Source organism: Mercenaria mercenaria, chromosome 9 (genome assembly GCF_021730395.1).
Source record: "Mercenaria mercenaria strain notata chromosome 9, MADL_Memer_1, whole genome shotgun sequence".
In the NCBI taxonomy this organism is placed as follows: Eukaryota; Metazoa; Mollusca; class Bivalvia; order Venerida; family Veneridae; genus Mercenaria; species Mercenaria mercenaria.
This window is the reverse complement of record NC_069369.1, coordinates 56,744,156-56,767,615: the sequence shown is the minus strand read 5'-3', so window position 1 is coordinate 56,767,615 and position 23,460 is coordinate 56,744,156. Positions and strand designations below refer to the sequence as shown.

At 35.7% G+C, this 23,460-nt stretch overlaps 2 protein-coding genes across 3 annotated transcripts in view; both read left to right on the top strand.

Annotated features, from left to right (window-relative positions):
* Nucleotides 1-9,820, top strand: part of LOC123547190 (uncharacterized) — a 46,970-nt gene extending 37,150 nt beyond the window's left edge. For both annotated transcript variants that reach the window (XM_053551454.1, XM_045334098.2), the window contains 2 exons: nt 7,078-7,271; nt 8,688-9,820. In XM_053551454.1, coding sequence (XP_053407429.1) covers nt 7,078-7,271; nt 8,688-8,974 — 481 coding nt within the window. In that variant the 3' untranslated portion in view covers nt 8,975-9,820. The remainder of the gene's footprint in view (nt 1-7,077; nt 7,272-8,687) is intronic.
* A 6,060-nt stretch (nt 9,821-15,880) lies between these two features.
* Nucleotides 15,881-18,801, top strand: LOC123547187 (uncharacterized). Its single transcript, XM_045334097.2, has 3 exons — nt 15,881-16,252; nt 16,425-16,529; nt 16,864-18,801. Exons 1-3 carry the CDS (start codon nt 16,013-16,015, stop codon nt 16,969-16,971), a joined length of 453 nt encoding a protein of 150 aa, XP_045190032.1. The 5' UTR covers nt 15,881-16,012; the 3' UTR covers nt 16,972-18,801.
* The last annotated feature ends 4,659 nt before the right edge of the window (nt 18,802-23,460 follow it).

The following is a 23,460-nucleotide window of genomic DNA, read 5'->3' as shown; positions in this document are numbered from 1 at the left end:
AATCTATGTTATGCAGCAGTTTTCATACCTTTTTGAGAACTGGCACTTGTCAAACTAGAAAATGTTCAGTTGCAAAGTCCTGTCACTCTGGTAAAATTTAGTTGTAAGAACATACAAATTGAACATTCTGTTTGTTTTTGGCAATAATATATATAGGTATTAAAAGTAGTCAAAACTACAAAAACGTTTTATAAAACAAGTTATTTTATTTTTCACCAACGTTTCGGCTACACAAGCCTTCATCAGAGTTCAAAATAAACATAACAAAGGAAGTGGCGTCAACGTCAAACGACGTCGATGACGACAACGTCAAAAATTTAACAAAGAGTTTGGCGGGAAAAATCATAAATAAATTTAGGATCATAGTATGATACATAAACTCTAGTGAAAAAAAATGCGTATAAGTGCAATGGTTAAGGGAAGTCACCAGTAAAACTGATTGTGGAACATACACCACAACTTTTTTTTTAAATAAGTATATAACAGGCATTTTTGAATCAGTTTCTTGTGGAAACACATCTCCCAAACGATACATCCAGGAAGTCTCTTTTAAAAGCATTTTCCAAGGATAGGATAGGTTACTTTATCAATTGATATAAAAGAGAAACTGCTTTTGGCAACAAGGAACAAAGGGAACAAGAGCTGTCCGTAAGACAGCACGCTACAGTATTCGTATTCGGCGATTTGACAGTGAAATGAATTTATGTCTTAATAAGAGAACACTACTTTTAAAGGAAGATACACTCAGATATAAAAAGACCCTACCACTCAGAGGGGTTAAAGGTCAATTATGGAAGGGGTACTGATGATGATGGTAAAGATATACATTTTAAGTTTCAAGTCATTATCTCACATTGTACTAAAGTTATATCCAGAAAAGCGAAGATTGCCAAAAATCTTTAAGTATAAAAAGGACATAATTCTGTCAAAAATACAATTAGAGTTATGGGGATTGTAACCACACATGCAGATGATGATTATAAAGAAATATTTTTAATTTCAAGTCATTATCCTTTAAAGTACCAAAAGATATGTCTAAAAACGAAGCTTTCGGAAAAAATAACATGAAAATAATTCCAAGTATAACAACTTGGTGACCTTGATCTTGGGTATTATGGGCCCAGCCCCTGCACATACTTTGTTTGTATGCTGGATAATGTTTATATGAACTTACAGTAAGATATAAGCAATAGTAACAAAGATACGAACATTTTATCAATTTTATTCAACTAGTTTAATCAATTCAATGAGGAAAGTCACAAATGTAATATTCTTTTTATCACATGGTAGATTTTCCTGTCGAAACATAACAAGATCTACTTTCCTTTACTATATAAAAAGTCAATTTGACCAACGTCTCATACACTATAAATGACGTCGACGTCAAAGCTTTATTACACTAGTGTATTATCAATTTTATGTAATGGCTTTATTACACTCCCGCATCGTCAAACATGTGATAAAACATTTTATTAATGATTTGCTTCCTTCTTAAAGTGCCACCTGTAAATAGTCATGCAGTCCCTAGCAGGAGAGACCCTGATTGGTCTTAAAGTGGTGAATATTTTACAATTTGTATTTCTCGTAATTTATAATGGTCTGACAATAGTTGTTTCCCCTCTCACGCCATATGATACCATAGGTTTGGTTTGGTTTGGTAGGTAGATAGGTACATTTAGGGAAATATTTCTTCTCATAATTCCTGTCTGTTTAATCCAATTCTAATGAACAAATATTCAAACATGCCATGCGTATTATAATGTTTCGCTCAAGTCTTTGTTTCCTGCATATCAATATAAACTGCACATTTACAGGACAGCGAGAAATACAAAATCAATTTGTATAATACCTTCATATCAATCCATTTGTGTTAATAAGGCAAGAAGTCAATGACAGTACAGTCAATTGGCGGTATCGTATACACATCTCATCTTTGCTGTTCATTATGTAATACAGTATAAAACTATGTATTGAAAATAAAAGTAGAAAGTTTAAAGTAAAATGAAAAATTTACCAATTAGGAAAAAGTAAAAAAAAAATTAAAAAAAAATCAGAATTTCACACACATTATAAAGCATGCTATACATGTAGGACAATGTCAAAACGTTTTTTACTTTTTAATTTAGTTGTTCATACACCATTTCATCATTTGATAGTGCGATTGCAACCTAAAAGTATTGCTTGAATGATTTTAGGTAGTACTGAGATGATAGTTGTTCAGACTATGTGAAATATAAAGTTTATTCCTCTGACAACAGTGAACTAATATTATGTGCTAAGTATGTGTACAATATGTCCCATATGCATGTGTGCATTCAAATACATGTATTTATTATCAATCAGTTATTTGATGTTTCCTCATATCAAACAGCCATATCATTTGAACAGTAATTCTAACTTTTTTTTCTTTCTTGCACGTACAAGAGTATTATGAGGACAAAAATTACTGGGAAATACATTTATGTAATTCCTGCCCCTGCAGGGATGGTGAAATCTGTTTTTATATATATATATTTTGTCTGTTTTCTCAAAGATTTTCAACTAGTCCGTATAATGGTTTGTCCCTATTGGCTCTGGTTAAAGCTGCGCAAGTCAGATTTTGCCTCAACTGCTCTGGCTAATACCGGCTAACTCTGAAAAGAAACAAGATTCTTACACATTGCTTACAGATATATATATATATATATATATATATCACAAAATACTTGATAACGTACGGGCAATTTTTGTATTCAGGTTTAGGGAGTAGATCTACTCAAAATAATTTGACGGTCAGATTGTTTTATTTTTGTGACATGCAATTTTTAGCTCGACTATACGAAGTATAAGGAGAGCTATCCTACCCGCCCCGGCGTCGGCGTCGGCGTCTTTCCGCGTCCCCACCTTGGTTAAAGTTTTGGTGCACTTTCTCTTTTTTCAACTTATCTCTGTAATTACTTGAAATACTTATTCCTCATCATCATCCACATCATCTGACTTAAGGGCCATAACTCTGGCACCAATATTTCATGAATTATCCCCCCTTATCACATAGATTTTCAGGTTAAAGTTTCGATGCACTTTCACCCTATCTCTGTTATTACTGAATGGATTTGATTCAAACTTAAGATAGTTGTTCAACATCATCACCCACATCATATGACACATGGTGCATAACTCTGGCACCATTTTTTCATGAATTATTCCCTCTTTTTACTTAGAATTTCAGGTTAAAGTTTTATGCACTTTCACTCTATCTCTGTTATTGTTGAATGGATCTGATTCAAACTTAAACAGTTGTTCAACATCATACCCTTACACATTGACACAAGGTGCATAACTCTGGACCAATTTTTATGAATTTTCCCCTTTTTACTTAGAAATTTTTGTTAAGTTTTGATGCATTTTCATCTTGTCTCTGTTATTACTGAATGATTTTGATTCAAACTTAAGTAGTTGTTCAACATCATCACCCACACCATATGACACAAGTGCATAATCTGGCACCATATTTAATGAATTGTGCCCCTTTTTGCTTAGGATATACTTATATAGTGTTTTGATACATTTTAGCTTTACCTCTCTTATTACTTTAAGTTGATATTTTTGACATAGACTCAGGCTATTGTGCAATATCTTCATCCACAATTGGAGTCATTAAATACTCCAGTGACAGCTCTAGTTTCCTCAGATATGCCCAGTTTGACTATCCAGCATCGAAATAGTCGAGCGCGCTGTCTCCTGTGACAGCTCTTGTTATATTGCCAATAAGAAAAATATTTCAATATTTCCGTCAAATTTGTCGGACTAGTAGTGTGCGGGAAATTAAACAATATTTCAGTTTAATAAATAAACAACCAGGTCTACAAATGTCATCCCAGCCACAATTAAATTATAACTGCTGCTTCACTTACAACCGCCAGCAGTAATGTGTAAAGATGCAGAAACCAATTGTTTCTTTTATATTTTTGATAAATCTGGAATATACAAAACATTTTCACAAAGTTTACTGGACCTAGTACTAGCCTTAAATCTGAAAGAAATGTCCCTGAAATGCCTCGCATTCAATATTCTGACATTATCAAAGTAAGAGAAAGAAATAACAAAGATGAACTGTCATCGGTACGAAAATATTAAAATTTGGGACGAGCTGACTGGGCCGAAATTACTCCAGAATTTTGCATAAATACCTTTATAAATAAATTAGAGTTTATAACGCTAATGACCAAATAAGCACGTCTGTCGTATGCTGGTATAGACTAGTATAGTTATGATCAGTGGTTATAATCTGACTTGTCTAAATTGGTAAAATTAGATATTTACCTCTTTTTGTTCGAAGAAAGACATCGTATTTCGGACGTAAAAGAAACAAAGGGGGTATCTATTTTAAGACTAATCAGGGCTGCATCGTTGTATCCAGTTCCTACTAATGCTTTACTGTATTGTTGATAGTTAATAATCCAGCATAATTTTTTAATACTAGAAAACGATCAATCCACATACTTACCTTCAGTAGCAACAGAAAGTCAAATTTAAATTCCAAAACGATAAACAGTGCAGTGGCATATAAACACTGGTTCCCCCTTTTTACCTTGATACAATACGTAATGCTGATAATTTTATAAAGAAATAGATCTAGTACCAGCAAACGAAAACAATTGAACATATGAAAAGAATATATCATTATTTGATATCGTTCATATATATTCGTGAACGAGTATTCGTCTAGATAACATCGTCATCAGCCGGGTACTGTCGTTTAAACACACATTACCGAGCCAAAATGATAGGCAACTTTTTTATATGCTTTGAACTACAACCACTTCTTGTAGCAAACATATAAACCACAAATGCAAAAAACTCTCAGATAAATACACGTCCACTTCCTCCGCCTGACCGACGCGCTCAATCCAGGTCACGTGACAATTTACCCGCGTAATTTCTATGCTCTGGACAAAAAATAAATACGACAGACAGATTTGTGACCTTGCTATGAAATTTGCCTTTGTCCTACTGACCACATTCATGTGCTCTTTGTATTATCTTATAGCCATCTACTAGTACCTATATGCCAAATATGACATTTAAAATATAAATTTGGACCTTATAATGACGCTACAGATCAAGTTTGTCAAGTTTCATCAAGCAATTCGAAGTTATTACTCGAACTATTCATTGAAATATGAAATTGCTGCAAAGATACGAAAGCGTCAATTTATGCGGATTCATTGAAAATTACAATAATTTTGATTTAAAAGAATTTGTGACATATTCTTTTTCGTTGTATTTGCTTCACTTTGATAAGTATAACTTAATTTAAAAATGTCAAATGAAAATTATATAGATTCTAACTTCCGCACTTCTAACTTCTAACTTCCTGACTTTTGACTTCTGATTTCCAACTTCCACACTTCTTACTTCCGACTTCTTGACTTCTTTCTTCCTTCTTCTAACTTCCGCACTTCTGTCTTCTAACTTCCACACTTCTCACTTCCAACGTCTTGACTTCCTACTTCTAACTTCCGCACTTCTGACTTCTAACTTCCACATTTCTGACTTCTAACTTCCTGACTTCCGACTTCTGATTTCCAACTTCCACACTTCTTACTTCCGACTTCTTGACTTCTTACTTCTAACTTCCGCACTTCTAACTTCCAACTTCCTGACTTTCGACTTCTGATTTCCAACTTCCATACTTCTTACTTCCGACTTTTTGACTTCTTACTTCCCTCTTCTGACTTCCGCACTTCTGATTTCTAACTTCCTGACTTTCGACTTCTGATTTCCAACTTCCACACTTCTTACTTCCGACTTCTTGACTTCTTACTTCTAACTTCCGCACTTCTGACTTCGAACTTCCGCACTTCTAACTTCCAACTTCCTGACTTTTGACTTCTGATTTCCAACTTCCATACTTCTTACTTCCGACTTTTTGACTTCTTACTTCCCTCTTCTAACTTCCGCACTTCTGAGTTCTAACTTCCTGACTTTCGACTTCTGATTTCCAACTTCGACACTTCTTACTTCCGACTTCTTGACTTCTTACTTCTAACTTCCGCACTTCTGACTTCGAACTTCCGCACTTCTAACTACCAACTTCCTGACTTTTGACTTCTGATTTCCAACTTCCATACTTCTTACTTCCGACCATTGACTTCTTACTTCCCTCTTCTAACTTCCGCACTTCTGAGTTCTAACTTCCTGACTTTCGACTTCTGATTTCCAACTTCCACTCTTCTTACTTCCGACTTCTTGACTTCTTACTTCCTTCTTCTAACTTCCGCACTTCTGACTTCTAACTTCCACACTTCCGATTTCCAACTTCCTGACTTCTAACTTCCAACTTCCGCACTTCTGACATCCAACTTTCCCTCTTTGGAAGTCGGAAGTAAGAAGTGTGGAAGTTGGAAGTCAGAAGTAAGAAGTCAGGAAGTTGGAAGTCAGAAGTGCAGAAGTAAGAAGAAGTAAGTAAAAAGTCAAGAAGTCGGAAGTCAGAAGTACGGAAGTTAGAAGTAGGAAGTAGGAAGTCAAAAGCTGGAAGTGAGAAGTGTGGAAGTTAGAAGTCAGAAGTGCGGAAGTTAGAAGTAGGAAGTTGGAAGTGAGAAGTGCAAAAGTTAGAAGTCAGAAGTGGGAAGTACGGAAATCAATTGTCCCTCCAGGGCTTCCATAGTTTTATGCAACGCTTTCCATTCGTGGGGAGGTTTTTAATAGCATATAGCCAACCGATGACGTATCGAGCTAAAATGTATTGCTGTAAAATGCGAAGAAATTTCGTCGTTAGAATCGAAGTAATAAATATGTTCCAAAAATTTTATCAATTAATAAAATATGGGCAGTTGTTCGGATGCGAATATTAAATGCTCGTGCTACGCACTCGTGGTTTAATTATTACGCTTCTGAACTCCTGCCCATATTTCATTAACTGATAAAATATAGGGACATATTTATTATTTCTTAAGTAAAATAGTTCTAATGTATTAAATCTGTTCATATGTTTCCTGCGATTTCATTTCGTACTTTTATTTCTCTTGCCCAGAATCTAATGTAAACGACTGTCTAAGTTTTTTTGTTGTTTTTGTTTTTTTTGGTCTTTTTCAGATTGGATGAACTAGCTGATAGAATGTTAGAATCAAATAAAAGTGTTGTTCTTCATCTGGAAAAAACTGCAGGACCTTCGAACGATTTCATGGGTATAACAGCACACCATCCTTTCATGAAGACTGCAATAGACTGGTTACCATTCTCAAACAAATGGTTTTTTATCAAACATACCACCATCATGTTATCAACAGGTAGAGTAATAGATTCGTACAACATCTGTAGAGTCCTACGAGATAGGTTGGGCCGTTCTGCATTAACATAACGCCATTGAACTCACCTTTTCTAAAACATATATGTAATAATATAATCTTTCTGCTAACAAAGTTTCCTTTTCTTGTAACCCTTATCCTGCTAAATGTCTATAATGAACTTGTCCATCTTTCAATTTGGACAGTACCATTAACTGTTAAAAGGGGTGCTTACCAAAATGATAATGACTGAATGGCGAACAGTGCAGATCATGATCAGACTGCACGGATAGCAGTCTGATCTTGGTCTGCAATGGTTGCAGAGGCCGAATCTCTTGCCACCTGCAGGCTAAATGTTAAATTGGTAAAAGTAACCAGTTGATGGATTGGTTTAGTAAATAATGAGTGCTGTTCTCAAAAGATAAATAGTTACTATCGCAGCAGTACTAACGTGAATGTTTTTAAATTTGACTTTGATCTTGGGTCATGATAATTTTCCAACTGTATTTGGTAGAATTATAAAACGTTTTATTAAAAAAGGTTACGACCCAACTGTTTTGAGACATACCACATGTTTAGTGTTCAACCCGCTTACAGTTGGACACTACGCTTCCCTCTTTGAGTGTGTCTGACGGAAGAGTGGGAGGACTCTATGATAAGCAGTTTTTAAATCCTATCAGAACTGAACTGTTTTGATATCTGTCTTCTGGCCTGTTTCGTCGGGCCCTTAAGGGTGTTTCTCTTGTTGCTCTGTATTCTGAAAAGGCATTGAGTACATATGTTTTTAGTTCTTAGGATTTGCTTTTTATATATTTATACACGAGCATTTTTGTGTTTTACATGTCATGCCTTTTTGTTTCCATTACGTGTGTTAGAGATTCACCTGGAGCGGATTACTTATATTTACACTGTCCCGTATCTTAGGAACATGGTGGGGGTAAGAGTGAGGTTGGGTGCGCACCATAAACCGGTTTAAGCTCCCCAGTGGTGTTTTTGCCACTGACCGTTCCAAGGCGGTGCCCCACTGTGTTCCTTTGTTTGTTCGTTTTGTCCTGTGTACAAGTTTGCGCGCGCGCGCGCGCGTGTGTGTGTGTATGTGTGTGTGTTTGTGGTGTGCACGTCTGCGTGCTGTGGGTTTCGTTTCGGGGAGGCTGCGTTTTTGGTACGTGGCATTCCCTGTTTGATAGTTGTCTTTGTTTTTTGAAGAAGTTTGGCTAATCTGTGCTAGTCTATCCACATTAATAATTTAATTGTTCTTAATTCAAATGCAAATGTTATTTAAGCTTCCTTTCTTTTTTTTATTTCACTTATTGTGGTTTATTCCAGTTCTCGAACACTTTTACAGGATTTTCTGGTATAGGTAAATGTTGAATGCTTATGTAACTATATGGAGAGCAGATCTTTTATTATCAATTTCAGGGCCAACCTTTCTATTCGGACGATATCTGAATTACCCATGCAGTGATGATATACTAATATTATCGTTAGAAAGTTTTGCAAAGTATGTCTATCGATTTAATGACGGATCTTGGTATGGAATAGACAGTCAACTGATCTACTACATTCTGGGCCACAGAAAGTCTTCTATAACTATCGCTTTGTTTATAGTATTGATAATGATAACATTTTGTGTAGCCAAGCTACAAAGGCGTTGGAGAGTACACCGTCGAAGTCGTAGTCGGCTGTATAAAACTGTGTGGTCGTGAAAATACCTTACATCTGACTAAAAGCACTGCATGAATTGTGGGGTTTAATACAAAATTAAATGTAATTCAAATTACGTGTAAATTTTGAATGCAATTGCATTAAAGTGAATTCAATGTAAATTAAATTTCAAACTTTACTTTCAATTTACTTTGCGTTTAATTTTCATGAAATTCCTAAATTTCCTTTGCATTTAAAATTGCTCTTAAATATTATGAAATTTCTGATTTAATTGTAAGTTTAGGAAACTAAATCTATTTATTGATTTATCTGAATTTAGCGGATCTTCATGCAAGTAAATTTTGAACACTACTGATCGAATATCATACAATGCCTATATAAACAGAAATTTAATTTACCAAAATTACATACAATCCCTAATTTAATGAAATTTTAGGACAACAAATCTGATGATTTATATGAATTTAGTGGATATTCATGCAAGTAAATTTTGAATGTAATTTACCTAATTTAACAAAATGTCTGTATGAAAAGAAATTTAATTAACCAAAATTTCATATAATCCCAAATTTAATGAAATGATAGGAACATAAATCTGATGATTTATATGAATTTAGAGAGTCTTCACATGAGTTAATGTGTAGGTTATTTAATTAAATTTTACGCAATATGTTTATATCGTAAAATTTAATGCCACGAAGTTAAGGAAAAAGGGATGGGTGTGAATGGTTCAGAATGCTTCCAAGTCTCTTATCTGTGTTTTATACGGAATCCTGTTAGTGCCATGAGAAATGTCGTCCGTCGCCCCTCAAAGGCGACGCATGACATTGCGATACGACATTGCGACAATGCGATACGACGCGCGACAATGCGATACGACACACGACAATGCGCGACAACGACAATGCGATATGACATTTGTCAAAATGTCGCGATGTCGCTTCGCAATGTCGTGCGTCGAGTTGTTAATTTAGGCACGATATGTCGCGATGTCGCATCGCATTGTCGTCCGTCGTATCGCATTGTCGCGATGTCGTATCGCGATGTCGTTTTGCCTTGTCGCGCGTCGTGTCCTGCTTTTTAGCGACGCGCGACACTGCGATACGACATACGATATTCTCAAACGACATTGTCGCGATGTTGTGTCGCATTGTTGTGTGTCGCCTATGCGCCAATAGCACGAAGCGCGACATCGCGATACGACACACGACAATGCGATGCGACATCGCGACAATGCGAAACTTGTTTTGAAAGAAAATGGCAAAATCTGAATGTTTGTGACAAAAAACACAACATCTGTTCGTCCGTCTGTACGTAATTACGATAGAACAGAAGCCATCAAATCCCAATGAGGCAGTGTTTACCTTGATTTCCGTGAGAGCAATAATAATGAAATTGCGATTGCTTTGGCAAGCTGAGAACCAGTGTCGTTTTGAACTGCCGAAAGGTACTTCATCGTTGACTTGTTTATAAGTATGTTTTACAGTCTGTCGACTTGAATATTATATTTTCTGATGAAAGCACAATGAATTTTATACATCTATTTAACAATAATGCGAAATCTTAAAGTAACTGAACACGTCCAATATGTCTCCGAAAATTCATGATTTCAGTGGACTATAAATACAGAATGTAATTTGAACAAAACTCTGTATTAAGGGTACTTCTTTATTTCATATCTAGACAATCTGTATAGAGCATTTCAATGATATGAAAACCATATCTAGCCAGTTAGTATAACTTGTCTTCTTACCAAAAAAAATACTGAGATGTTATTGACAGTATAAGAAACATAATTTAATCTATTCTGAAAAAAAAAAAAACAAAAAAAAAAAACACCCTCTGAAAATGCTCCCATGAAATTTGCTGTTTAACAATTATGCGTATGTAGACTTTTGCTCATAAAAGTAAAACCTGACCAATTCAATGAAAATGGTCTAGATCTTTTCTCAATACAAAAAACAATAAAACAACTGACACATCCTTACATGCCCCATACAATAACATACAGTTCGTTTTTGTAAACATCATGTTTCCAAACATTAAAGATTGCGTTTTGTAACCTTAACTCCGGCTTCCATATTTTAGTGTTTCTAGTATAAGAAAAACGTGAGCTCAAGCTAAAGCAAAACATAATCAACAAGAGCTGTCTCCATAGGATGACACATGCCCCCGATGGCACTTTGAATGAATAGTTATGGCCGATGTTAGAGTTTAGGACCTTTGACCTACGGAGCTGGGTCTTGCGTGCGACACGTCGTCTTACTGTGTCACACATTCATGCGTAGTTATTTTAAAATCCATGCATGAATGTCAAAGATAGGGACCGGACACGCCCATCAATGCACTATCATGAAAAATGACATTTAACGTCTAAGTGTGACCTTGACCTTTGAGCTACGGACCTGGGTCTTGCGCATAACAAGTCATCTTACTGTGGTACACATTCATGCCAAGTTATTTGAAAATCCATCCATGGATGACAAAGATATAGACCGGACACGCCCATCAATGCACTATCCTTTAACGTCTAAGTGTGACATTGACCTTTGAGCTACGGACCTGGGTCTTGCACACGACACGTCGTCTTACTGTGGTACACATTCATGCCAAGTTATTTGAAAATCCATCCATGGATGACAAAGATATGGGCCGGACACGCCCAACAATGCACTATCCTTTAAAGTCTAAGTGTGACCTTGGCCTTTGAGCTACGGACCTGGGTCTTGCGCATGACACGTCGTCTTACTGTGGTTCACATTCATGCCAAGGTATTTGAAAATCCATCCATCGATGACAAAGACATGGACCGGACACGCCCATCAATCCACTATCCTTTAATGTCTAAGTGTGACCTTGACCTTTGAGCTACGGACCTGGGTCTTGCGCGCGACACGTCGTCTTACAATGTGGTACACATTCATGCCAAGTTATTTGAAAATCCATCCATCGATGACAAAGATATGGACCGTACACGAAAATTGCGGATAGACTGACAGACCGACAGACTGACAGACGGACAGACGGTTCAAAAACTATATGCCTCCCTTCGGGGGCATAAAAAGTAGAAATGTCATTTTGTAAGTAGAGAAATTTGGTCTGGAAACGTGTAAACACCTATGACCTAGTAATCGAACTGTACTAAATATTTCATCAACTACATCGACCGATGGAGCCGCATCATTGATCAAGGGAATTTTCATCATATGACTTTATCTTGCTCTAAACACTCTCGCACGATAATTTAAACGACAGCATGTTTATATTACGGTTCTCAAGCATCGTTGAACTCAAAAATGTTGTCAAAGATAGAAGTTAAGTGCATACTGTAATGTATTACAAAAATATTTTCAGTGTTGAAACGTTTTAATGAAAAAAAAAAACACCATAATTACCAAACATGTTATCGTTTGAGTTATCGTGCGGGATTTATAAAATAGTACAAATTTACATTTTCAAATATTACTATTGTATTATAGCTACGTATTTGTTGTTTTTAAATATTTTTAATAAGATACTTATGGATTAGCAAAACTAGCTCGGTTGTATTGTTTTATTGTTTGGTAAAAGCATTGATGTAGATATGACTGCAATATTAAATTATCTCATAGTTCCAACATGGAACAGCGTAGTACATTTATAGTTGTAAATATATGTAACTGTTTATTTATTGTATGTGTTACGATGATAAAAAAGAAAAATATATTCATGTCATATTTTCCTTACACATGTGTAATGACACTTTAAAGTTGTCTCTGTTTTAAGTATAGAAGAAGTTCGAGTGGATTTTGTTTTTCTGTAATAGGTAAAGAAAGCAGAGAGTTCGACGTTTTAACGAAAAAAAAACTAACATATAATAAGAAAATCTCACATCTGTCGTGTGTGTCTTCACGCTGAATTTATTTGACTCGTTTGGTAAAAATGAATAACCGCTAAAAGCCGCTTTATTCGACTCGTTAAGTACATTTAATTCACATCTGTCGTGTGTGTCTTCACGCTGAATTTATTTGACTCTTTTAGTAAAAATGAATAACCGCTAAAAACCGCTTATTCGACTCGTTAAGTACATTTAATTCGATGACACATACATAATATTCTCTCTTAACAAGTGCCAATTTCTACAGTGTATTTATAAGACGATTTTACACGTACTTTCCCATGTTTCGTAATGTAAGCTTCTCCTGTAATATGTAAAATACAGCTCATTAATAAAATATTTCAAATAAATTAAAAGATGTTTATATCTGGACTGCTGAAACATGCATTGATTGGAGTAAATTCTTTTGCAGTCAATTTATTTGTACAAAAATATCAAATCGATAGTCATCACAATCAGGTTTTATGTCTAATTACCTGTCAAATCATTAAAACTGTATTGGTTTTTTTTTTAATCGACCCACGTATTTTCGCATAAACTATATCATTTATAGTGACAAGCATAATATACACATCAGTAACAATAAAGTACAGGGGTGTGAGTCTCTTGGATAGACCTAATTCATTTCTCAGTAAATATATGGTAACTGTTGTTATATATCATTTCTTATCAGTTTAAACAAAAGAAGTACAAAAGAATTACTGTGGTATCGTTTAGCCCGCGACGGTCCCAACCTCGCTCGTGTTGTAATATAATGGGTGTGCTAACATACATCATCGCATGGAAGTTGTACTCTTTACCAAACAATGCCCGAAAGCTAGCCCTAACTGACGCGAAAAAATAATACCGCAGCACTTTAATCTACAATGAACTCCTTTAAAGACGAGAGATATAAACATATAAAGTTCTGACATTTCTGGACGACAACAGTTGTGTAAATTTAAACATACTTGGTTTCTTTCTGTAACAATTCGTAATATACTTTAATCTTATTTCTTGGTAGGGATGGCATTTAAATACAAAATGGAATTCGTCCTCTATTTCATTACTATCACATACTTGACAAATTCTCAAATTTCTAGTTTGTCTCTTCCAAATCTGCCAGTTTGTAATTACAATGCGTAGGTTGCAAAATATAATGTTCTTTTTCCAGTGTTTCTTTAACACTTTTGTACAAAGTCAAAACTTCCATACTGTTGACATCAGTTCGCCATACTTATATCAATTCGTCCATCAAATGTTGTTAAAATTGACAAATTCTTGATCATTATAATGAACTAAAGTTCTACTGTTTACAACTTCATTCCATTTATACAAAAAAACTATATTTCGATAAAAGATTTTTCACATGTGTAAACCAGTTGGATTAATCATTCAAACAATCTACTAGGTCTAACTCTACAATATACGATGACTGTCTAACCCCTAATAGTGTTTTACAAAATTTAACATGTAAATTTTTTAATTGCTTTGATTTGGAAAATCCCCATATTTTTACAACTGTAGTTTGAGGTAGACAGAACAAATGAATCAAAGAGCTGCACGACTATCTCATGTTTCTTTTGATATGCAACAAGTGTATTCAAGGCCTTTTCCATATAGAGTCTGGGTATTAAGAACAAAGGTTCCAGTATAATTCAAAGTGACATTTAAATAAGAGGGTCATAAGAGAGCCTAGTTTTTTAGCCCATATGACCCAGTTTTAAACTTGGCCTAGGAGTCATCATGATGAATATTCTGACGAAGTTTCTTGAAGATAGGGTCAAAAATGTGGCCTCTAGGTTGTTAACATATGACCTGATGACCTAGTTTTTGACCCAGTTTCGATCCAGGCCTAGAGATAATCAGGATAAACATTCTGTGCAAGTTTGTATCAAATTAAAGCATAAATGAAACCTCTATATGGCTGAAAAGGCAACAATAGAAAATTTTGCCACTTTCAGCGGCAGTAACTCTAGAACGCATGATGGAATCTAGCCGGTTTTTGACACGAACCGAGGTTTTATTGTGACATAAGTTGTGTGTAACTTTGATTAAAATATAAAGTGTCACTTCTTTCGTGTTCACAAGGTAAACACTTTCAGGGGTCAATCAGGGGCCGTAACTCAGGAACATATGAATGGATCTGACAGATTCATCATGGAATCCAAGAGTTATTGTTGTTAAAATATTTTGCAAGTTTTTATTAAATCAAACCATAAATGAAATCTCTATGTGGCTGCAAAAGCAAAAATATTACATTTTGACTCTTTAAGGAGCCATAACTCTAGAACCCATGATGGGATCTGGTCATTTTTGAAAGAAAGCGAGATATTACGCCAATACAAGTTGTGTGCAAGTTTAAATCAATTGCAAAATGTGGTATCTATCGCGTCCACAAGCCAAAAATAACAAATTTTTGCCCTTTAAGGGGCCATAACTCTGGAACCCATGATGGAATCTGGCCAGCTTTCGAAAGGAACCGAGATATTACGCCAATACAAGTTGTGTGCAAGTTTGAGTAAAGTTGGTTGCAAAAAGTGGTCCCTATCGTGTTAACAAGCCAAAAACAGCAAATTTTGGCCGTGTAAGGGATCATAACTCTGGAACACATGCTGCAGTGTAGCTGATTTTCGAGAGGAACCGAGATATTATGCCAATACAAGTTATGTGCAAGTTTGATTAAAATTGATTGAAAAATGTGGTCTGTATCGTGTTCACAATCCAAAAATAGCAAATTTTGGCCCTTCAAGGGGCCACAACTCTGGAACTCACGATGGAATCTGGTCAGTTTTCGAAAGGAACCGAGATTTCCATAAAACCAGGTTTCTCCGTTGCTTAAACCTCCTCGTTTCTAAAAACGAGTAACATTTACTTGGGGGCCCCATGATTGCAATAATCGTGCAATTTATCAAGAGATATATTTGTATATCAGCTGGGTATGTAGAGCTCTAAAATTACCGTATCGTCTGCGAATAATAATAAAATAATATATAGTTCATCTAAACTAGGACTACAGTCTATTCTGCCATTTAAATCAATATTGAAATGTATCGTCAATTATCGGCAGACGTATATAAAGGTATCAAGTTACAACTGGATATTGTGTAACCCTTTCACGCGCCATAGAGACTAATTGTTTACATTACCAGCGTGCACTGAAAGTGCTTATTACAAATAGTTTTAGTGCGAGTAGGTTTGTTTTGATAAATCAGATTTCAAAATGGCACAGTTAACCGAGGATCAGGAAAAGAAACTCAAATTATTATTTGATAATTTCGATGAAGACAAAAGCGGAAGTTTAAATGCTAGGGAGCTGCGTAAACTTGCACAATTATTTGATCTGAATCTTACAGAACAACAAGTAGCTGCCGCATTAGATGCGCGTGATATTGATAGGGACGGCGTTCTTGATTTTGACGAACTGAAAACAATATTTGCTGCTTTCATCAGAAGTACAGAGGTAGGAATTTTATCTATTTATACCTAGCGTGGCAATATTATTCCGTATATTAGTTCATAATACAGTGTATAGTTCTTCTAAATCAGCACTATATACAATGTTTTGCGTTCAGTTTGCAATTAATATTTCCATTACAGCTATAATTGTTTAATTGGATTCTCTTATTTTTAAGGACAACCAATCAGAGATGATTAAAGCCTTTGAAACGCTTCTGAAAAAAGCAGGCTTGGGAGAAGACGAGCCACTAACGAAAAAAACACTTTTCAAAATTCAGAAGGTGAGAACTAAACTTGATTTTCTTGCTTTTAATCTAAGAACTTGTACACAATGTGTCGCGTCATCCATTTCAATTTTCAGCGATTATTCTGTTATTATATTTATCGTAAAGAATAATAAATTTGAGTTTAAATTGATCTAAAAATATTTCACCCTATATACACGTCTTCTACAGTATCCATAAGCACCATTCCAGACTCCTCATTGATTGAATCACACTCGTGACAAAGCTATGTCCTTAATTTATGAAATAAACTGTTTTTCTTTTTTCTTCTTCTTCTCTTCTTCTTCTTCTTCTTATTCTATGTCTATAAACCTCTTAACCTCTATTGCAGGGTAAAGGAGAAGATCCAATGACAAAGGAAGATGTGGCTTGGTTATTTTCAGAGTTTGGTAGAGAAACAACTAGCAAAGAGGAATTAGCCGCCCTTTTTTGCTGCTAAATGTGTGTGATTAACCTTTACTCTGCTATATTTCTAAAATGGACTTTTTCATCATTCAGTTTGGACAGTACCACTTATTATTCAAAGAGGTGTTCACTGAACATTTACTGACTGAATAGCGAACAGTGCAGACCATGATCAGCCTGCACGGATATGGATAAAACATCGCTGTCTTCCAACTGCTAAGATATGAACCGCACCATGAGAAAACCAACACAGTGCGTTTGCGACCAGCAAACCCAGATTCAGGATCCATGCTGTTCGCCAACGGTTTCTCTAATTGCAATAGGTTTTGAAAGCGAACAGCATGGATCCTGTCCAGACTGCGCTGATGCGTAGGCTGGTCTGGATCCATGCTAGTCGCGAATGCACTATGTTGGTTTTCTCATGGCGCGGCTCAGTTATATGCTTAGGCTCTAGTTTATCAAAACAAGGATAAATTGCGATAGTTCTTGCAGATTCTAGTGTCATCCCACTTTTATCTGTTAAAGACAACAAAAATATTGTGATTGTTTTAACTATAATAAACGTCCCCAATGAAAGGACGTAGATAATGGATACGTTTGAGGGCAGATACAAAAAGTTCGATAACGTAAAAACATTTTGAAAAGGTGGTTTCTTAAGTAAATGCATGGGAAAAAAGTAAATGGAGTTTAAAATCAGTCATACGAGGACTACTTTACTGCCACTTCTGTTATTTTGCATCTAAAACGTACACAAAAACAAATGTTGTAGAAAGTAAGAATAACCTGCAACATGCCTAAGTTTTTACTTGTAAAATCAACGTGAAAGGAGTTACTTTCGCTCGCTTGGATTCAAAGTTGTTATTATTTCTGTTATTCTGGGATCGTGGTGTTTATTTAATGTTCTTTTAGAGTTCTTCTAAAGCCGCTTTTAGTGGTTAAGCTTATTGCATCTCATGAACAGACCTGAAGACACTCAGTCTGCTATTATTTCGCTTGGTGCAAATGATCTTAATGATTTATTTATAAAAATGGTTAATCACATACAATGAGTATGCTTGGTCGAGAGAAAGGTTGACCAGAGAATATCTATTCGATGTTCCTCTTCTTTCCCTAAGAACATTAATTAAAAAGTGGCACGCAATATTTTTAGGCGTCATTGAGTATCATGTTTGTGACGTTACATATATTTCTATGAGAGTTGTTTATTTTTCTGATATTCAAATGTATCACTATCCTTTTATATCTGTTTTTCAATGTTATACATGTATATCAAAATGCTCACACGCTTATTGCATAAATATAATTTTTTTTTAATCTTATTTACCCTCCGAATAAATTAGACTGGCTAAATCCACATCGACTTACTGCCACTGAACGGTCATACAAGTTTCAAGTATCTTCTTGGTAAAGTACACTAAGCAAACTTTCACAGAACGTTAGGATGTCCGTCATGGGTGGGGAGGTAAGGATATACTACAAAACAACATCAAGAAACACAAGATAAAAGAAACTAGGGAAGTAAACAATATGTGCGCGCGTGCTTTCATACCATTCATTTTGTGATTTTCTGTTATTTGCGTTTCCGGACAATTTTGTATATGAAGTGTTCCGTTTTGGACAACTTTCTTTTTCTGAACCTTACATAACAAAAGTCGTAATCAAGAAAAGGCTAAAATAACGATGGTGAAAACTCAAAACTACGACGGCAAAAGTCGAAATCGTGAAACTACCATAATGGACTCATGTTTCCATAATCGTAATTTTAACTTTACCGTCCTACTTTCTATTATTACCATCATTATTTCGACTTCCGACTTGCTGTTGCTCGAAAGCCGACATTAAACATCTTTTTATTTGCTAATGATGCACGTGTTGTTGTATCATCGTATGTCCAACAAATACATGCGTTACCATTTGTGCATGTTTTAATTATTAATGATAATTGAGCTGCACCATGAGAAAACCAACATAGTGCATTTGCGACCAGCATGGATCCAGACCAGCCTGCGCATCCGCGCAGTCTGGTCAGGATCCATGCTGTTCGCTTTCAAAACCTATTGCGATTAGAGATACCGTCAGCAAACAGCATGGATCCTGACCAGACTGCGCGGATGCGCAAGCAGGTCTGGATCCATGCTGGTCGCAAATGCACTATGTTGTTTTTCTCTTGGTGCGGCTCATATGTGCTCATAGAGTCTAGTTGCTTGCTTGAACTAATTTCTTTGCTAAAGCTTTAAATACAAAAACCTAGGTGAGTAGGTCAAGGTAAAGATTATTCAAGATAACGATTGAAATCTGTTAAGAATGATAAAAGTGGTCCAAATCTCTTTGCTGTAGCTTCAAAAACCAAGTAAATTGTTTTGCGCATGCTTGACAGGAAGGCGACAGTACGATGGTGAAGCGTGAAGTTGCGATGGCGAAGCGCGACAATACGATGATGACACTTCGACGGTGAAGCGCGACATTACGATGGCGAAGCGCGACAGTAAGACTGACTGTTGCCATCATACTGTCGCGCTTCGCCATCGTACTGTCGTGTTATCATAATCGTACTGTCGCGCTTCGCCATCGTACCATCGTAGCTTTGCGCTTCGGGTTCCAAGGGAGCAGGCGCTGGCCCTAACAGAACATCGCACATTAGCGACATTCGGTTAAATACAGATTTTTTATTAAAAGAATATTTCACATGCTCAACTGGCAGGCTAAATCCGAAGCCACGACGGTGAAGGTTAAGTGTAAGTTGACGAAAGTAGAAACTATGGTAGTGAAAAAGTCCCGAAACCAATACTGCGAGGGGTATTATAATTTCGCATTTTCAATATCATAGTTCCGAGTTTCAAAAGCGTGGTTTCGACTTTAGACTTCATGTTTTCACTAAGGTTGTTTCGAGTTTTAACCATCATAGTTTTGACTTTCACCAAGTTGTGAACGCAGTATTGTCTTTCACAATCGTAGTTGCTAATGACTTTCACTACTATAATTTCGCCTTTCATTATCATGGCATCGACTGTAACAATGCATTGTACTTTCGTCTTTCATCATCGTGGTTTCGTGTCTTGATCATCATCGTATTTTAGATTATTTTTCAATTTCGGTGACATTTGAACACGTTATTTCAAGCGTATTATTCTTACATGTTAGAATTTTCATAAAAGTACTATTTGTACAATGAAATATTTTGCAAAAATACAGCGGGGTGTTAGAAGTTTTGTATATGGTATGGTATGTACATGGTTGGTATGTTGGTATGTATGACTAGTCCTGCATAAAAGCGCGATTATATAGAACTAAAGTCTTATGTAACAACCTAATTGCACTTATCCCAGCACAACCCTCTAGCTGAAATGAAAACGTATCTTCACGGAGAACTTAAATTCCAAGCACTTGGAAACGGAACACTTTTTATGATATAATACAATCTTCATAATTTTATATTAAATAAATGTCAATTAGATCATTGAGCTCCAATTGTGACCTTGAACCCACCGACCCGGTTTATATGCGCTCTGTACATCGCCTCATAGCCACCTCACTATATGTCAAGTTCAAAATCAATACTTTAATTGATCATTATGTTATGTCCGGCCTCGAAACATAACGCACGGACTGACGGACGTATAGACAGAAGAACAGACAGACGCTAGCGCCATCACAAAATATATCCGTTTTTCCTAGATGGACGTATAATTATATGGACAAAGGTAATGAAATTTAGTAATTATGAAATTTAGTTAACAATTATATCATTTCCGAGTACAATACTCGTACAGAAAGCATCATTGGGGAAAAGAAACACAAGATAAAATGGTTGGCCGAAATATAGAGCTCATCATTCTTTTTAAAGATATATTGATCTAAATTTCATATTTAAAAACATGAACAATTTTTCCAAATAGTTTATATAAAATATAAAATTAACAAGTGAATGAAGTATTGCCATGCAATACAAAGTCCCCTGCTGGAAGGCACCTAATTTTCTCTACTGCAGTATAACATAATGAACTGATATCTGTCAATGATGTATAAACAATATTGTACTATATATACAATATGTTAATTTTAACAGAACACATTGATTAAAATTTGCATATATTAAAACCTACAGTTGTTACCATATGGAATTATTTGGCCGATTATAAAAAAGTTATCATATGTTATTTAAAGTAACAACAAGGGAAATTAATCCGAAAAAAATACACCTAATAATTGGATGTAACATGCATGTTGTACCACAGAAAAGTGGTCTCGATTTCTCCCTACTGCCAGTAATAAAAAAGTTACAATATAATCTATTTATAGTAACAACAAAGGGACATAATTTAAAAAAAACGGTGCCACATGGTGGTGAACATTTGTGCCACGAGTTACATCTAAATCTTTCAATGCATGAAGAAGAAATGCTCCAGACAAAGTCATTCTTAAACGTATCTGACCTTTGGCCTCTAAGAGTGACCTTGACCTTAGACCTAGGACCCGGGTTTTGCGCATGACATGTTGTCTCATCCAGAGGAATATTTGTGCAAACTGATATTTAAATCCTGTTTTGCATGACAAAGTTATAGACCGGACAGGAAAAAAATCCTACTGACCTTGACCTTTAAGCTAGAGTCCTGGGTGTTGCGCAAGACATGTCGCCTCATCATGAGAAACATTTATGCCAAGAAATATTGTAATCCCTTGATGGATGACAGAGCTCTGGACCGGAGAGGAAAAAAGCCCTATTGACCTTTGACCTCCAATTGTGACCTTGACCTTTGAGCTAGGGATCCGGGTTTTGCGCTTGACACGTTATCTTATCATGGGGAACATTTGAGCCAAGTAATATTAAAATCCCTTCATAGATGGCATAGTTATGGACCGGACAGAAAAAAAGCCCCGCTGACCTTTGACCTCCAATTGTGACCTTGACCTTTGAGCTAGGGGTCCGGGTTTTGCGCATGACACGTCGTCTCACCATGGGGAACATTTATGCCAAGTAATTTCAAAATCCCTTCAAGGATGACGAAGTTATGGACCGGACACGAAATTGCGGGCGGACAGAATGACAGAGTGACGGAAAAGCGCATTCCTATAGTCCCCGAAACTGATTTTCAACCAGTAGGGGACTAACAAGCTTATGTGTATTAACAGTTCTATGCATTAGGTTTAAAATAGATCATACTGCATACATGTATAGATAAACACAGTATAAATGTGTACTAACACTAAATAACTCACTGTATTTTAACAATAAACTGTTACTGCATGATATATAATTATGAATGTAGCTCTATATGCAAACTTAATTTATACATTTAGTAAACTTAAATACATTTGATGAGGATTTTATACATTTCAAATAAATATCTAACGATATAATGATTTAGTAAAAGATAACCATTGGATATCTTTAATGAATTCTACTTTCGTAAACATTACGTCTTGTGTTCTCTAATCCTCTGATGGGGTGTTTTGGTAATGTAAAAAACACAAAAAACAAAACCTTCATAATTGAAATATATTACACAACTTCAGAAGCATATATATTCACCAAGTGATAATGCGAAAATGTATCAATAGGATATGTAAAGATATACAAATACATGACAAAATGAATGCAATAACAATTACATGTAAAGGCACAAAAACAAAACTTCAGGCAGAATATATTTTACGAAGTACGCATGCGTGCAGTAACATCCGGGGTGGGGGATTAAAAAATTTGAGGCCCGTCGTGCAAATCTTGTTACTGCCTTCAGTAAACTGGTAATATGATAGAAAAATGATGAATGAAATTAATAATGATAATTGAGCCGCACCGTAAGAAACCAACATAGTGCATTTGCGACCAGCATGGATCCAGACCAGCTTGCGCATCCGCACAGTCTGGTCAGGATCCATACTGTTCGCTAAAGGGTTCTCTAATTGCAATAGGCTTTGAAAGCGAACAACTAAACTAAATACAAATATAAAACTTTGATGTTGCACAAAATTGTTTACTGGATTACAATTTTCAAACACTCTTTAGTTTTAGATTTTTAACAGTCAAAAAACATGTGGAGCATTATATTTTACATGCATGTAAAACACTGCCCTTGGTGAATAATCAAGAAGAAAAAAAAACAAGAGATCTGAAGAATTCGCTAAATATTCGAAAACAAGAGGACCATGATAGTCCTGAATCGCTCACCTGTTCCCACATGACCCAGTTTTGAGTATGACGTCAATTTTTTCTATTATTTGACATAGTGAGCAAGTTTTTGAGCTCATGTGACCCAGTTTTGAACTAGACCTAGATATCACCAAGATAAAAATTCTGACCAATTTTCATGAAGATCCATTGAAAAATATGGCCTCTAGAGAGGTCACAAGGTTTTTCTATTATTTGACCTATTGACCTAGTTTTAGAAGTTACGTGACCCTGTTTTGAACTTGACCTAGATCTCGTCAAGGTGAACATTCTCACTAATTTTCATGAAGATCTCATGAAAAATATGGCCTCTAGAGAGGTCACAAGGTTTTTCTATTGTTATACCTACTGGCC

Coding starts and splice junctions, on each gene's coding strand:
- LOC123547187 (XM_045334097.2), top strand. CDS start 16,013: ATGGCACAGTTAACCGAGGATCAGGAAAAGAAACTCAAATTATTATTT. Junction 16,253..16,424: donor CTTTCATCAGAAGTACAGAG/GTAGGAATTTTA, acceptor CTTATTTTTAAG/GACAACCAATCAGAGATGAT. Junction 16,530..16,863: donor CACTTTTCAAAATTCAGAAG/GTGAGAACTAAA, acceptor CCTCTATTGCAG/GGTAAAGGAGAAGATCCAAT.